The 17,793-nt window shown below is 34.6% G+C and overlaps 2 protein-coding genes and 1 pseudogene across 2 annotated transcripts; all 3 read left to right on the forward strand.

The window, feature by feature from the left end:
- The first annotated feature begins 236 nt into the window (after positions 1 to 236).
- On the forward strand, positions 237 to 3,570 carry LOC142613714 (geraniol 8-hydroxylase-like). Its single transcript, XM_075786182.1, has 2 exons — positions 237 to 1,453; positions 2,697 to 3,570. The coding sequence occupies exons 1-2, from the start codon at positions 527 to 529 to the stop codon at positions 3,315 to 3,317; spliced, it is 1,548 nt and encodes a 515-aa protein (XP_075642297.1). The 5' UTR covers positions 237 to 526; the 3' UTR covers positions 3,318 to 3,570.
- Positions 3,571 to 8,476: 4,906 nt separating this feature from the next.
- Positions 8,477 to 10,685, forward strand: LOC142611568 (flavonoid 3'-monooxygenase CYP75B137-like). The gene is made up of 2 exons (XM_075783637.1): positions 8,477 to 9,427; positions 9,989 to 10,685. The coding sequence occupies exons 1-2, from the start codon at positions 8,477 to 8,479 to the stop codon at positions 10,607 to 10,609; spliced, it is 1,572 nt and encodes a 523-aa protein (XP_075639752.1). The 3' UTR covers positions 10,610 to 10,685.
- Positions 10,686 to 13,389: 2,704 nt separating this feature from the next.
- Positions 13,390 to 17,129, forward strand: LOC142612046 (flavonoid 3'-monooxygenase CYP75B137-like; annotated as a pseudogene).
- The last annotated feature ends 664 nt before the right edge of the window (positions 17,130 to 17,793 follow it).

The raw sequence follows: 17,793 nt of genomic DNA on the forward strand, positions 1-17,793 counted from the left end.
ATGAGACCAATTTTTAATGAAAAAATGGCTGAAAGTGAAATGTGAGTCCTATGAACAGTAAACAGTGTACTGTTTACAGTTGAATTGGTCAAAAGTTGCGGCTACTAAAAAAAAGAAAAAAAAGAAAAAAAAGAGAAAACGTGCTGAAGAAAACACAGACCCACAAAAGTTGGATCCAAACGCTACTGGTCGGGCGGCTACTGGGCTACTAGTCTCAGATGTTTCCAACTACGGACAGACTGAAATTTTCGGGCGGCTACTGGTCGTATTTAGGAATTTTCGGGCGGCTACCTTCGTAGAATGGTAGTGTTTAGGAATTAGGAGTAGGGGTTAATTGAGCCTGAGGTCATGATATGAAAAAAAGGATCGAATCGTGAGATTCTAAAACACATGGTAGCCATTAGCCAACCTTATCGTGAGATTCAAGATACCTTTAAATATCTGCCAATGCGTTACAGGGCTTACCACTCAAATCACGATAGACTCAACACTATCACTACCCCATCCACAACCACCATCAGTCACCATGGCCCTCATCTCTGATTTGCTCCACACAAAGGAACTCCCACTCTCACCTCTCACCCTCCTAGTTCTTCTCATCTTTACGCTCTCTTGGTACACATGGAAGAAGCAAAGGACCTCGCTGCTGCTGCTGTTGCCTCCAGGTCCACGTGGCGTCCCCTTATTCGGTAACCTCCTCTCTCTAGACCCAGAGCTTCACTCCTACTTCGCTGGCCTAGCCCAAATCCACGGGCCCATATTCAAACTCCGTCTCGGCTACAAGCTTGGCATCGTCGTCACCTCACCTTCCCTCACTCGCGAAGTTCTCAAAGATCGTGACGTCACCTTTGCCAACCGTGACGTTCCCGAAGCTGGTCGGGCCGCCACCTATGGTGGCTCCGATATTGTATGGACCCCATATGGACCCGAGTGGAGGATGCTGAGAAAAGTTTGTGTGATCAAGATGCTGAGTAACACAACGTTGGACTCTGTTTACGAGCTTCGTCGTAAACAGGTCCGAGAAACAGTTGGGTACTTTTACAGGCGGGTCGGGTCGCCGGTGAACATTGGGGAGCAGATGTTCTTGACTGTGATGAACGTGATTACGAACATGATGTGGGGTGGAACAGTGGAGGGGGAAGAGAGGTCTAGCCTTGGGGCTGAGTTCAAAGAAGTGGTGTCGGAGATGACGGAGCTTTTGGGGAAGCCCAACATCTCGGATTTTTTTCCGGGTTTGGCCCGGTTTGACTTGCAAGGCATAAAGAAGAAGATGGATGGCTTGGCCAAACAGTTCGATCGGATCTTTGATGTTATGATTAATCAACGGCTGAAGATTGATAAAGAAGGTGGGAGCAAAGACAGTAAAGATTTTTTACAGTTTTTGTTGAAGTGGAAGGATGAAGGTGATTCCAAGACACCTATGACCATGATCCACCTCAAGGCCTTGCTTATGGTACGTCCTTTTCATTCACAGTAAACACATTGTCTTAGGACCCTTTACTTTTAAAGCAATTGTTAAAAAGTAATTGGAAAAAGTATAGTTATAAAACTGGTTACAGTATAAGTTTATAACTTTAGTCGATAAAATTCTGGATAGCATTAGCAAAACTGGAAATAGGGTGAGCAGCCCGGACCTTACTCTTGGCATGTTAGAGAGAGAAAAACTAGGTTCCAAATTCCAACCCCAAGCATAATTTTTTCTTTTCTGCCAAAAAAAAAAAAGCATTAATGTTCTTTGTATTTAATTTTTTTCCCCCTGCAGTCCTGCTAGATTTATGTTTTTCTATCACACTTTCCCCACCTTTTGGTCCAAAGTTCACCAGAGGGAGAGAAAAAGTTTGTTTGGCCCTTCAAGATCCTTGGCACCTAGGGCCAAAGGAAAAATAAAAAATAATGAACGAGAAGATGAACATTGTTTGTCACTTTGTTAATTGTTTGCTTGCTTGTTTACGGAATTGTAATCTCCATAATTTTAAAATGTGTATATATATTGCCGTTTGGATCCACGTTTGAGATGCTTTTCACATTTTAGTTTTTCCTTTTTTATTTTAATTTTTTTTTATTCACGCGCAACCACTTTTAGGAGGAGATAGTTCACTGTTCATGCACTGACAGTGCATTGTTTATTACTATTTGTATGCTGTTTGTGCTGTTTATTAGAAAAAAAATATTAAAAATAAGTTTTATGTTAGTATTCACATTTTTAAAAATTATTTTGCTACAATATTTTTAGTTTTTAATTTTCAATTTTCAATAATAAGTTTTATTCAAACCAACCTATACTATTTTAAGTGTAATTAATTATTGGCGCTGCAGAAAGAGAAACATATTACAATATTCCAATATTTTAACATATTACAATATTTTGATATCACTAAGCACAGGGGCCCCATATTTCACAGGGATCAGTCTCGGTAGGCAAGACCCTCGCTAAAACACCGTATTATCTTTTTAGTTGCAGCATTAATATTACAAGAAAAATGTTAAAACCATATTTTATTTTACAAAATATTTTATAAACTGTTCATATGATGAGTAATTATTGGTAAGTAGAGAAAAAATATTAGTGGTGTTCTGGTAAGAAAACCAGTAAGAATTTGCTAAATACAATTTTTTTAATTTTTCGTTTGGTTTGGTAGCTAAATTGTCTAGTCAGGCATTTGCATAATGCCATAATCTAGTGATATTGTGAACAGGATATGGCGGTTGGTGGGACAGACACAACCTCCAATACAATCGAGTTTGCCATGGCTGAAATTATGAACAAACCGGAGGTGATGAGGAAAACCCAACAAGAATTGGAAGCTGTAGTTGGCAAAGATAACATTGTAGAAGAGTCTCATATTCACAAACTACCATACTTACATGCTGTGATGAAAGAAACATTGCGCTTGCACCCAGCTCTGCCATTGTTAGTTCCTCATTGTCCCAGTGAGACATGCACTGTAGGAGGCTACACCATTCCAAAAGGGTCTCGGATCTTTGTGAATGTATGGGCGATACAAAGGGACCCCTCTATTTGGGAAAATCCATTAAATTTTGATCCAGAGAGGTTCTTGAATAGTAAATGGGACTACAGTGGAAATGACTTCAATTATTTTCCATTTGGGTCTGGCCGAAGAATATGCGCTGGAACAGCAATGGCAGAGAGGATGGTGATATATTCACTTGCAACACTTTTACATTCTTTTGATTGGAATCTGCCCCAAGGAGAGAACTTGGACATTACAGAAAAGTTTGGGATTGTACTTAAAAAGAAGATCCCTCTTGTTGCAGTACCTACACCAAGATTATCTGATCCATCTATGTATGAGTAAGTTAGAAGTTTATATGCTCTCGATATGATGAGTGGAATTGCAACGTCCATAGTCCATACTACCATAAGAGAGCAATAAGTTCACGGGCACAGCTTTTTCCATAATGGCTGGCATGCCTTGATGTGATTGATATATAATAAATGTGGTGTATTCAATTAAAAGTGATATTACTTTAATCCGACTATGTCAACAATGGTGAAACATTGCCCCTAGTATTACTTATTACTCAAAAAAGAGTAGTTTTCTTGGCCTTGTCTTTTGAGTTTCCAAAACTGACATACACTTCATAGTTTATACACTAATAAAAAATTTGAGACGCCTCTAGAGAGTTGGTGTGAGCGTTTTAGACAAATATTTTATTATTGTTATTTTTATGTTGATTAAAAGTCTGCTTCTTTTTTAGTTTGTATATTCTTGTGGCTTCTTTTAGTATCTTTAGATATTGGGATTTGTTTGGTGATTGGATCTTATTTCAAGTTGGAGGGTTTTTTGAACCCAATCCAACACATCATATGTATAGAAACTAATCCAACTTGACCCATGGTGGGTCGGACTTAAATGTTTCATTTTTTGTAAAAATGTGTTTTCATCAGTTATCTATGACATCTTTTTTAATAAATTATTACAACTTTTTTAATATTCTTAAAATATATATACATATATATATATATATATATATCAATTATCAAAATACCAATATATAGGAAAAAAAGTGTAATTAACTTATATATAAGTCGGGTTGAATTGAAAAAAACTGTCAATCAAAATCTAACCCAACATGAGTCTTAAAAAGAATTCCAATTCCACCCATTAACTAGTGAAAAATTAATATGAGGCATTGTGTTGTGTTGGGTTAGGTTAGTTTTGTTAAGTTTGTGGATTGGATGCACACCCCTAACTGTTGGGGGCTTTGGACTGCTGGGTGCTTAGCATCCTTGGGAAGCTAAGGGCTTGTATGGTAAGAGATTCTAAACAACAATTTTCAGTGTTTAGATATTAAAAACTATGGGCTAAAAAAAAAAAGGCGTTTGGTTGGAAATTTCATTTAGGAGTATTTGAGTTACGTTTCTCATTTTAGGGTGTTTGAATACTGTATTTAGAGAACTCCTCCATACCAATTTTCAAATAACATTGTTTAGTAGTACTTTTGTAAATATGTTAAAAACTGTAGGCCCAACTGATAAAATTACACATACATGTACCAAACTGTAGGCCCCACTTAGTGAGGGAATTTTCTCTCTCTCCAAATAAAATAATAATACTTTTATTGTACTCATTAGTTTTTTTTTTAAACACATACACATACCAAACAAAAAATTATGTTTTTTATATTTTAAAATATTTTATTTGGAACATGGTACTAAACACATTTTTTGTATTATAAATACTTTTAATACGTATTTTTATAACACTTTTTAAACCACAATTTTCATATCATTTTAAACAACAATACTTGAAATTTGCTATCAAATAGGCCCTAATACACTATGTGGTTATTTTGACCAAGCCAAAAGCTTCTTAGACACACCACTAGACCATTTTACATTTCTAGCTTCTTCTCTACGTATTCTTGACTCTCTCACATATGTTGTTTTCTGGAAAAGAAAAGAAAAACTAGTTTCTCTCTATTAGCATGGAACAATAATTTCAAAAGGTTGTTCTTAAACCTTTGTATACTGTGTAATCCCTTTGGTTGTGTAATAACCTTTAAAGAGAACGCTTTCAATTGATTTTATAGTTTGGTGGCATTTGTTCTTAAATTTGATCTAAGTTTATGATTAAACATTATTTGTGATTTTTGGAATATTTACAGTTGTCCTTTAGAAAAGGAAAATATTATATATTGTCCTTCTTGTTGATTTATTGGATTAAACTTTGTTTCTTTGATTATTGCATTATCAATATTTCTTTCTAACAATTTTAAAGATTGATTTTTCTTGTATTTTGGTTGATACACAAATTCTTTTGAAGGCAACAAAAAATGGACATGTTAATGGAAATAATTTTAAATGTTGGCAACAAGAGGTTCTTGTTCTTTAAGATTTTACTGACATCTCTAGTGCTTAAAATTATTGATAAAGCTTGAACTTTGTGATTTATCAAAAGAAGGATTTAAAAATTTAACAAATTTGGAATTAGCAAATAAATTTTGTGTAGATACAATTTTAAATGGCCAATGAATTGTTTGATGTTTAGAATCACTTTACTATTACAAAAAGATAATATTGGGTGAAATAATGGGTACATATGCATTCAAGGATGAGTGTAACCCAAATTGAAATCTTGAAATCATGAATTTTTATATTTCTTAAGTATTCTTCAATTACTCTATCATATTTGAATGATGAATACTTCACCATCAAAATCAACACAAAAAAGAATTTGTATTAAAGAAATTAATAACTATACAATTTATATAAAGATACAAAACGTCAAACAATTTAAAAGCAAAATCACTCAAACAAGGGCAAATAGAAATTTTCTTTACAAATAAAGATCAATAAAAAATTAAACATTGTGAAACATATCAAGTCTCAACGTGTACATTACACCACTAAGGGAGATGGTGATTTTCTAGGGTCAGCAACTATGAGAACACCCCTTATTAGTTGAATGCATGTTGGACAACCTTAGAGACACGTGTATCATTCACAATATTCATGATATCTCTCTCAATGTCTAGGACTTGTTTCACAAGTAGTGGCAAAGTCGCCTAACCACGGGTCCCAGTGTCATGTTGGCGCAATTTTTATTTTTTAGTCAGTAGATAATATCACAGCTGTGGAAATGTCCAAAATAGAGAAATAATAACTTGACACAAGTCTTTGTACTCAGCCATATTCCTCAAACTATAAGAGGAACATGCAGCTGTATTTTTAGGGTAAGAACCCAAGTAGATATTTAGAGAAGAGGGTAGAAAGTTGATAAGATAAGAAGGTAAAAAACAAGGTCTCTTTTTAAGGAAGAACACCCTTATTGTATAATAGTGACCTCTTTTCCCCACCTAATACAAATCTGAGCATAGCAAGAACATTCTATTCTTGTTCAAATCGTGGTTTTTGATTCCTTTTCTAGTGTTTTCCACATACATCTTGTGTCCTTTTACGTTCTTGCTATCACTTTCTTTTTCTCTAACCTATGTCATGTCAAAGCTAGCATCTTTGTCACTTAAAAGCTTTTTCATGTAGATATACTGTTAGAAAACTTATTTTATTCCTCTATATAAGCTCAAATCTAACTTGCACGTACACAACATATCGTGTACATTGTGCAAGTGTATGTAAAACTTTATTACTTTCTCTATGGAGATTTAAGGAAACACAACTTTCAAAGCTTAAAAGTAGTTTCCCATCATCAATTACGTGTTTGGCAAAGGTGTTTAAGTATTATTGTTTAAAATGATGTGAAAATTGTGGTTTAAAAAGTGTTGTGAAAAAAGTGTTTAAATTATTTATAATGCAAAAAACGTGTTTGGTATAGTATCATATTTCAAATAACATGTTTTAAAATATGAAAAAAATATTAATTATGCATTTGATATGTGTATATGTTTATATATATATATATATATATATATATATATAAAGGCTATTCAACAATGTTACTTGAAAACTAAAAAGTAAAAACAGGTATAAATGTGTTTTCAAAAAAATATGTTTCACCCTAAATTAAAAATTGTGACTCAAAACACTTTTTGATAAAAATAACTCTTACCAATCACATTTTTCTGTTGGGCTTACTATTTTCAGTGTTTAAACCATTTTATTTGGGCTTACGTACCAAGCAAGCACTCCATTATTAGCGTCAGGTCGTGGGAGAGCTGTCATGAGCACCTTAGAATACTAGTGTTATATTATTTTTGGGTTGGTCAGTTTTGTTGGGTCAACGGGATGGATGCACACCGTAAGTCTTAAGGGCTTTGGACTGTTGGGTGCTTAGCTTATTTTGACCAAGTCAAAAGCTTCTAAGACCATTTCACACCCCTTCTCTACACGTTTTTCCTGGCTCTCCCACACACGTCGTTTAAAAAAAAAAAAAAAAAAATACTAGTTTCCCTCCATAAGCACATAGAGTCAGTTTGGATAAGACTTTATTGTTGAGAATTGCAAACTAAAAATATTGTAATAAAATAATTTTTAAATATATAAATAGTATTATGAGACTTATTTTTAATGAAAAAATTGTTAAAAAGTGAAGTTTGTAGGTCTCGTGGATAGTGCACTACAGGAAAAAAGTCAACACGGCTTAAAAAAAAAAAAAAAAAAAGAAAGAAAACGCGCAAGAAAAAATCGCAGCCGTGAATAAGTTGGATCCAAAAAATCGAGTCCGTTTGGATAGAACTTATTTTGCTGAAACTGAAAACTAAAAACACTGTAGTAAAATAATTTTTAAATGTGTGAATAGTATTGTGAGACCCATTTTTAATGAAAAAGTTACTGAAAAGTGAAATTTGTGAGACCCATGAACAGTGCATTTGTGCACTGTTCATGGCTGAATAGTCAAACCTTGCGGCTGGGTTTAAAAAAAAAAAAAAAAAAGGGAAGCAAAACGCGACGTGGAAACACAGAAGTTGTATCCAAACTCCACCTTAATATCAAAAGATTGTCTTTGAACCTTTGTATTTGGAAGTCTATCGTAGATGCTATAGTTTAATACTGAGGTTTGATAGGCCAATCAACTATATATGTATTTTGCACTGAATAATCGCTTTGGTCGTCTGAGAGCTGTCATGAGCATCTTGGAATACTAGTGTTATATTATTTTTGGAGTTACTCAGCCTCAGCTGCCTCAACTAATCAACTTCTGTCTTTTTTTAGCTGGTTGTTGCTATGTTTGTCTTCTTGGTCGGTTTGTAAAAGAATAAGATGTTATGTTTCCCAAAGCAAAAAAACCTATTATTTATTCTTCTGCTAGACTTACTGGGGGAAGGTGATAAGTGATAATAACTATGACAACTTCAAAAACCTAAAAAAGTAAAAGAATAAACGGATCGGCTCATGAGATTCCTAATCATATCAGAGCAAATGATCCCTGTCGTGACGCCTATTTGACCTTCTTTAAGAACCATTGAATGTCTATCGATCAATGGCAAGCCACGTACGTACATAAGCTTGCCATCCTTGAATCCATCCATCGATTGATCACAAACCAATACCAACATGACCCTCATCTCAGATTTCATCCATGCTACTCTTATCACCGCAAATGAACTCTCACTCTCACGCTTACTTCTCACTCTTCTTTCACTACTTCTTGTCATCTTTACGCTCTCTTGCAACTACGCATGGAAGAAGAAAAGAACCTCGCTTTTGCTACTGCCTCCAGGTCCACGTGGCGTCCCGATATTCGGGAACCTCCTCTCTCTTGACTCGGAGCTTCACTCCTACTTCACGAGCTTGGCCCAAATCTACGGGCCTATATTCAAGCTTCAGCTCGGCAACAAGATTGGAATTGTGGTGAGCTCACCTTCCCTGGCTTGCCAAGTTCTCAAAGATCACGACGTCACCTTTGCGAACCACGACGTCTCAGCAGCGGGCATGGCTGCCACCTATGGTGGGTCCGATATTGTATGGAGCCCATATGGGCCTGAGTGGCGGATGTTGAGAAAAGTGTTCAAGATGCTTAGTAATACAATAACGTTGGACTCCGTTTACATGATTCGTCGTAAACAAGTCCGAGAAACAGTTAGGTACTTTTATGATCGGGTTGGGTCGCCCGTAAACATTGGGGAGCAGATGTTCTTGACTGTGATGAACGTGGTTACGAACATGATGTGGGGTGAAACAGGTGAAGGGGAAGAGGGGGCTAGCCTAGGTTCGGATTTCAGAGAAGCGGTGTCGTTGATGACAGAGCTTATGGGGAAGCCCAACATCTCGGATTTTTATCCGGGTCTGGCCAGGTTTGACTTGCAAGGCATAAAGAGGCAGATGGATGGGTTGGCCAAACGGTTTGATCGGATCTTCGATGTTGTGATAAACCAACGACTGAAGATTGATAAGGAAGGTGGGAACAAAGAGAGTAAAGATTTTTTGCAGTTCTTGTTGAAATTGAAGGATGAAGGTGATTCTAAGACACCTCTCACCATGATCCACCTCAAGGCCTTGTTCGTGGTATGTTCTTTTCATTTACAACGTTGTAGTAAATATTATTCCTAATTTTAACGGTCCAATTAATGTAAACGTGTGCAGTTAGGATATATATTAATTATCTATTTTAAGAATTTTTTTTTGAAAAATTAAAATATTATAAAAATCAATTACTCTTTTATTATCTCATAAAATGTTTTTCAAAATAGTTTTACTAACGTATGCCTTAAAAATATATGTTATGAATTAAAACTTTATTTTGAAATGAATCACTGCACAGAAAGACTTATAAATTAGAGAGAGTTGTAGTACAAAGGCTCTTACTTAAAATAATATAGTGATTACTGTTGTACACGATGTGCTACACAATATTATCATATATACTCTAGTTGATATCATGTTTTGAAAGCATGATTTCAATTTTTTGTACCGTACAGATAATGTTTAACCATCACCAATTAAAATAAATATTATATTTCTAGTTCTGGCATTAATATTACAATCGTGTGGAGTTGTTTTATTTGGTAGCTATATTGTCTAAGAGACCTCCACATAATGCCATAATCTAGTTTATAATGTGAACAGGATATGATGGTCGGTGGGACAGACACATCCTCCAACACAATTGAGTTTGCTATGGCTGAAATCATGAACAAACCGGAGGTGATGAGGAAAACCCAACAAGAATTGGAGGCTGTAGTTGGCAAAGATAACATTGTAGAAGAGTCTCATATTCACAAACTACCATACTTACATGCTGTAATAAAAGAAACATTGCGATTACATGCAGTTGTGCCATTATTAGTTCCTCATTGCCCAAGTGAGACATGCACCGTGGGAGGCTACACCATTCCAAATGGGTCTAGGATCTTTGTGAATGTATGGGCAATACAAAGGGACCCCTCTATTTGGGAAAGTCCATTGAATTTTGATCCAAAGAGGTTCTTGGATAGTAAATGGGACTACAGTGGAAGTGACTTTAGTTATTTTCCATTCGGGTCTGGTCGAAGAATATGCGCTGGAACTGCAATGGCTGAGAGGATGATGATGTATTCACTTGCTACACTTCTGCATTCTTTTGATTGGAAACTCCCCCAAGGAGAGAAGTTGGACCTTACTGAAAAGTTTGGGATTGTGCTGAAAAAAAAGATCCCTCTTGTCGCAATACCTGCCCCAAGGTTATCTGATCCATCTATGTATGAGTAAGTTAGAAGTTTATATACTCTTAATATAATGAGTGGAATTGCAATGTCCATGCTACTATAAGAGAGCAATAAGTTCAGGGGCACAACTTTTTCCATAATGGCTAGCATGTCTTGGTACATAATAAATATAGTGTTAGTGATGGATCTAATTGAAAGTGATGTTATTTTAATCTCAATAGACTATATCAACAATTGTAAAAACATTGTCCCTAATATTACTTATAACATTCTCAAAAAAAAAAAAAAAAAAAAAACTTATAACTCATAAGAGAGTAGTTTTCTTGGTCTTACTTTCGAATTTCCAAAACTGACATCCACTTTATACACTAATAAAATTTTTGAGACGCCTCTAGAGAGTTGGTGTGAGTGTTTTAAACAAATATTTTATTATTTTTATTTTCATGTTGATTAAAAGTCTGCTTCTTTTTTAGTTATATATATTCTTGTGGCTTTTTTTGGTATCTTTAGATATTGGAATTTGTTTGGTGATTGGATCCTATTTCAAGTTGAAGGGTTTTTTCAACCCAATCCAACACATTATATGTATAATAACCAATCCAACTTGACCCATGGTGGGTTGGACTTAAATGTTTCAAGTTTTGTAGAAAATGTGATTTCATTGTTTATCTACGGCATTTTTTTTTCAATAATTTATTACAATGCACTTAATATTCTTAAATTATATTAAATCTCAAAATACCAACATATAGGGAAAAAAGTGTAATTAACTTATATATAAGTTGAGTTGGATTGAAACAAATATCAACCAAAATTTGACCCAACATGAGTCTTTAAAAAATTCCAATTCAAACCCATTAACCAGTGAAAAATTAATATGAGGTGTCATGTCATGTTGGGTTAAGTCAGTTTTGTTAGGTTTATGGATTAGATGCACACTCCTAACTGTTGGGGGCTTTGGACTATTGGGTGCTTAGCATCCTTGGGAAGCTAATACACTAGGCCGAGTTTAATCCTGAGAAAAAAAAAACCACAAGTTTAATCCTGAGGTTTAATAGGCCAAGCAACTGTTTTGCACTGAGTAATTGCTTTGGTTGGGTAATAACCTTTAAAGAGAACGCTTTCAATTGATTTTATAGTTTGGTGGAATATAATTTGTTCTTAAAATTTGATCTAAGTTTATGATTAAACATTATTTGTGTTTTTTGGAATGTCTATTATTGTCCTTTAAAAAAGGAAAATATTATATATTATTCTTCTTGTTGATTTATTGGATTAAACTTTTGTACGACCAAAATCTCAGCTTAATTATGGGTGATACTAAGCAAGATAAGGATTACAACTAATTCATATTATGGGCTAATATTGATCTACAATGGGAAACTTGGATGAGAACACATCAATAACTGCATGAAAAATATATTGAAATGAACTCCTCTTTATTTAATCTTCTAGATTGTGTTACAAAGATTTTTCTCAAAAACATGGATACTTTCTTTCTCTCTCTATTTCTTTTTTCTAGTCCCTTCCTACTCTAGTGTATTTTTTGTGCATGTTCAACTTTATTACATTCTCTTTGGACATTTGAGAAAACATAGCTTTCGAGGCTTAAAAGCAATGTCACATCAGCAAGTAAACCTCCTTTAGTGACAGGATTAGCATCCGGTTGTTGGAGAGCTGTCATGGGCATCTTGGAATACTAGTGTTATATTATTTTTGGATTAGGTCATTTTTGTTGGGTCAATGGGGTGGATGCACACTAATTGTTGGGGGCTTTGAATTATTGAGTACTTCACTTCCTTTTAAGGGGAAATTCTTCGGTGATCCGGGACTACAAGTCTACAAGATCCCAGTCAATAGAAAAGAAGCATATCAACAAAAATAGCTGAGATTAGCTTATCTACCACGTCACTTAAAAACAGTTACATATTTAACTTCCGTTAGTCCAACAATTTTAACCCTCTGTTGAAATTCAAATTTTGATTTGGAAATTGGGCGGGTTAGTGAAGGTAAAAACTGAAAATAAAACTTATCATTTTCAATCTTCTTAATTTTTGGAGCTCTCTCTCTCTCTCATCACCACCATTTGGCTGAGACTTCCTTCCATCTCAACATTGGCAACATTTCTGCACCTACACAGTTCCAATTTTGTTCCCTTTTTAGTGACACAGAAAGTGCTTGTTGAAATGCTTCATAGAGGTTCTTTTTTCCAAAATTCTTGTTGTTGCGGCCTTGTGATCTGATTATTAGGGGCTTTGGTTCTTGTTAGTGTGGTGTTGAAATTTGATTTTCTTTTTTTCTTTTTTGGATTTGATTGGTTAGATCGAATTTGATATGGACAACAACTATATTGATATGAGGTGCTTGCACCCAACGTAACAAAGAATAGGGGGCTGGTACTTTGCAACAATACCAGAATCTAGAGTTAGAAAAAAAAGAAAAAAAGCAAATATTTGTTCATTAGTTGGGTGTATCTCAGTTTCACCTTTTTGACCCTATCTTTTTTAAGGGAAATTTGACGTGGGTCATTGCCATAGAACTAAGAGCATCTCCAATAGATGCTCTATATCTATTTTTTGAAGCAAAAACACCACTATTCACACTTCAACAGATTCTTTATCTTCATTTTTTAGATTAGAATTGCTACAGTGTTTCTCTATAAGTAGAGAACGCTGTAGCTTTTACTATTCATCAAATGTTTTTTTCTATTATAATAATTAAATATTGAATAAAAAAAATATTGGAAGATGTGTAGTTGTTAAAAAAAGAATAAAAAATGAATGAAGAAATAATATTTAAATATGATAAAGAAAAAGATAAACCATGTGGGAGGGTTCTCTAACCGATGTGGGACTTGGTGTCAAGCCTGCGATTACAAGGCCAGCCCTTGGTTCGGGTGAAAATCCTACCTACACTCGGGGACGAGGACAAAACCGTAAGGGACTGACTCCCCAAAGAAGACAATAATCGATTAATTGGAGAAGTGACCTCACAGTGCTAACATAAGTTAATGAAATTTCTTGTCTTATATCATGTCAAATAATTTTAAATTATTTCACTTTTCTTTTGTCTTTTCGGTTTGTTTTGTGATTTTGATAGCACTTTATGTGTAATTTTTATATTTCAACTTGATGTATGAGGCTTCAGCATGTATGCAGCACGGATGTGTGAGGCTTTTGCAAGCTAAGAATGATGATGAGGATTAACATCATCAATTTAGCGTGGATGGCGTGAACATCTTGCAACAGAAATAGAAGATGCAAATGACTAGCAACATGGATAAAAGTATATATGAGTAATAGGTGGAGTGGTTCCTTTATCCAAGGGAGCTGTTAGTAGTCGATTAGAGTTAGAATTCAGGTAGAGCTATCAGATTGAGTTATTAGATTATTATATGTTCAATTATCTTATCATTGTAATTCGGTTGATAATCAACTTTGAGATTTGAATAATAAAGCAGGCATATTAATTCCAGAAATTCTCCTCTTGCAGGTTGCAGCTAGAAGTGTTGGGGAAGTTAAAAGTTGTTTGGGGTTTGATGTAGACGTTATATATATTGTCTTTGCAAGGTCTAGGTATATCCTTTTGGTTCTTTTGTATTTGATATTATTTTAGCTAAATCGCACTTAAATAAATCACATTTATAAATAAATCTTTTTTGGCCTATAACAAGTTATTTAAAATGTATTATTTTACAATCTATTCAAAGAAAAACTATTTGTTTTTGCCTCTATTATGCAAATTAATTTATTTTACAAGTCATTGGAAAACTATTTTGAGTGTTCAATAAATCTTTTAACACTAAGGTCTGTTTGAGATATGCTTATTTTGCCCAAATTGAAAACTTTTTGTTGAAAATATTGTAGATAAAAGTAAAAGTTAGTTGAAATAGTATAGTGAGACTCATGAACAGTATCAACAAATACAGAGAGGCCGATGAATAGAAGCAAAAATAAGCTGAATAGTAAAATAAGCTAACTTTTTAAGTTGTAGTCAAATGCACATTAAAATATCATAAATTTTCTCATAAGCAGTCTAATATAAATGTGATAATTTGCCTTAATTCTGCCTGTAAAAATAAACACTCTGCCAACGACAAGACACTTTTTTTTTATAACAAATTTAAAAGTAATTAAAAAAACTCTTTCGATGTGTCGATTAGGTGTCTTGTTAAAATAATGGAAACCTAAATAGTAGTGCCAAAGGCCTTGTAACTGAATTAGCACCTCCCCATGCGCAAAGTACTTAGAGGTCTAGGGGGGAAAGTGTTTGAGTTGCGGGATTAGCAAGATGTTGTAATTATCTCTAAAAAACAAAAGTAAATAGTAAGTTTGTTTACAAATTTAAAAATAATATTAAAAAAAAGTTCCACCAAATGTCTTCAATAAATTGAATTAGAATTAGATCCCAATACATTACAAGACTATTCAAACCATCCTTCCGAGTTTAAGCACATAAATGCAGTACATAACTTTCAATTGGCCCTATGTCAAAATGATTACAAAGTGAACAAATGTAATAGATAAGTCACATGATAATTTTAAGTACACAGTCTCAACTATCATGTAATAATAATTTTTGCTAGGGTTGTACACGGTATAGTGCGGCCGGTTTTCATGGCTATTTCTGCACCGCACTAGAATCTTCGGTTTCCTAAAAACCCGAGCCACCGCCGCGCCTAAGGAACGGTTCTCCGGCAATATCGGTGGCAGTTCAAGTTTGCGCGGTGGTTGATTTCCACCTGTCTATCACATATAAAGAGGAAGAGAGATCTAAAACCAAAATCAAACCCAGAAAACTCAAGGATTCAAACCACAAATCAAAACTTAGATCAAATCTAAATATCAAAAGATCCAAAACTCACTACAAACCCAAATATTAAAACCCAAACAAAGTAAATATTCTTAGGACTAACTATCGATTGACTCACCTATGAAGTCTAATCGACCACCAGGTGATGGAAGTAGAGACAACAACTTGAAGATTTGACCTAGGTGTAAAAATAGAGGTAATTACGAACGTGATTACGAACATGATGTGGGGTGAAACAGTGGAAGGGGAAGAGGGGGCTAGCCTAGGTGCTGATTTCAAAGAAGCGGGGTCGTTGATGACAGAGCTTATGGGGAAGCCCAACATCTCGAATTTTTATCCGGGTTTGGCTAGGTTTGACTTGCAAGGCATAAAGAGGCAGATGGATGGGTTGGCCAAACGGTTTGATCGGATCTTTGATGTTGTGATAAACCAACGACTGAAGATTGATAAGGAAGGTGGGAACAAAGAGAGTAAGGATTTATTACAGTTCTTGTTGAAATCGAAGAATGAAGGTGATTCTAAGACACCTCTCACCATGATCCACCTCAAGGCCTTGTTCATGGTACATTCTTTTCATTCACAACGTTGTAGTAAATATTATTCATAATGTTAATGGTCGGAATAATGTAAATTTGTGTTATTAGAGTATATATTAATAATCCATGTTAGGGAAATTTTTTTGAAAAATTGAAAAAGCAATGAAAAAAAAAGTCAGACATTTTTTCATTTTCTGATAAAAGGTTTTCTAAAATAATTTTATTAATGTATGCCCTAAAAACATATGTTACTAAAACTCTATTTTGAAATAAATCATTATGTAGAAAGTCTTATAAGTCAGAGGGAGTCGCAGTATAAAGGCTCCCACTTTAAAATGATGCAGTGATTAATATTGCACACGATGAATTACACACTATTGTATATTTCTAGTTGATATCGAGTTTTAAAAGCATGATTTTAGCTTTGTGTACCATACACACAGTGTTTGGCCATCACCAATTAAAACAAATATTATATTTCTAGTTCTAGCATTAATATTACAATCATGTGGAGTCATTTTATTTGGTAGCTAAATTGTTTAGCAAGGCCTCCACATAATGCCATAATTTAGTGTATAATGTGAGTAGGATATGGTGGTCGGTGGGACAGACGCTTCCTCCAACACAATTGAGTTTGCCATGGCTGAAATCATGAACAAACCGGAGGTGATGAGGAAAACCCAACAAGAATTGGAGGCTGTAGTTGGCAAAAGATAACATTGTAGAAGAATATCATATTCACAAACTACCATACTTACATGCTGTAATAAAAGAAACATTGCGGTTACATGCAGCCGTGCTGTTATTAGTTCCTTATTGTCCCAGTGAGACATGCACTGTAGGAGGTTACACCATCCAAAAGGGTCTCGAATCTTTGTGAATGTGTGGGCGATACAAAGGGACCCCTCTATTTGAGAAAATCCATTTAATTTTGATCCAAAGAGGTTCTTGGATAGTAAATGGGACTATAGTGGAAGTGACTTTAGTTATTTTCCATTTGGGTCTGGTCAAAGAATATGCGCTGGAACCGCAATGGCGCGCTGAGAGGATGATGATGTATTCACTTGCTACACTTCTGCATTCTTTTGATTGGAAACTTCCCCAAGGAGAGAAGTTGGACCTTACTGAAAAGTTTGGGATTGTGCTGAAATAAAAAAGATCCCTCTTGTCGCAATACCTACCCCAAGGTTATATGATCCATCTATGTACGAGTAGGGCTGCCCAAGGACTAGGCCTGAGGCCCCCACCACAAAAAAACTTCTACCCCTTCATAAAGAAGGCCCCATCGCCCATTTTATAAAGACCCAAAATTTATAATTATAATTTTTTAAAAATGGTTCTGCATTTTATTCTCATGAGTGATGATAGAGATCCTATAAATTTTACTATAGGCTTACAAAATGGCATGCCAATAAATAAAAATTAATTAAAACATTCATTAACTAGATTTTATTTCATTAACAATGTCTAAAGAACTATTACAACAATTCTTAGTCCCATATTTTTGGAGTCAGTTATGGATACTCAACAAATTAGTTAGGGTCAGTCACATATATGAGATGATTAAATCTAGACATGGCAAAACGAGTCAGAATTCGCTAACCTGACTCAAACCTAGTTTTTTTGAACTGAATAAAAAAACAGGTTGATTCATGAGCCGACCAGTTTTTTGTGGGTTAACCCGAACTGACTTGACTAACACGTGACATCCCAACCTCTCTTTTAAAAAAATATTTTGGATAAAATATAATAAAATTAAGACATAGTTGGTTTACTTGTTTCTTATGGGCTTTACATTACACAACCCAAACACAATTGAAAAATTAATATAGAGTTCATGTTTTTTTTTTTTTTTCAAAAAAAAAAAAAATCAAATTTT

Source organism: Castanea sativa, chromosome 10 (assembly GCF_040712315.1).
Source record: "Castanea sativa cultivar Marrone di Chiusa Pesio chromosome 10, ASM4071231v1".
Taxonomy (NCBI): domain Eukaryota; kingdom Viridiplantae; phylum Streptophyta; class Magnoliopsida; order Fagales; family Fagaceae; genus Castanea; species Castanea sativa.

Excerpts from the sequence above, each read along its gene's own strand:
- LOC142613714 (XM_075786182.1), top strand. The coding sequence starts at position 527 with ATGGCCCTCATCTCTGATTTGCTCCACACAAAGGAACTCCCACTCTCA. Across the intron at positions 1,454-2,696 it reads ACCTCAAGGCCTTGCTTATG|GATATGGCGGTTGGTGGGAC; the intron begins GTACGTCCTTTT and ends TATTGTGAACAG.
- LOC142611568 (XM_075783637.1), top strand. The coding sequence starts at position 8,477 with ATGACCCTCATCTCAGATTTCATCCATGCTACTCTTATCACCGCAAAT. Across the intron at positions 9,428-9,988 it reads ACCTCAAGGCCTTGTTCGTG|GATATGATGGTCGGTGGGAC; the intron begins GTATGTTCTTTT and ends TAATGTGAACAG.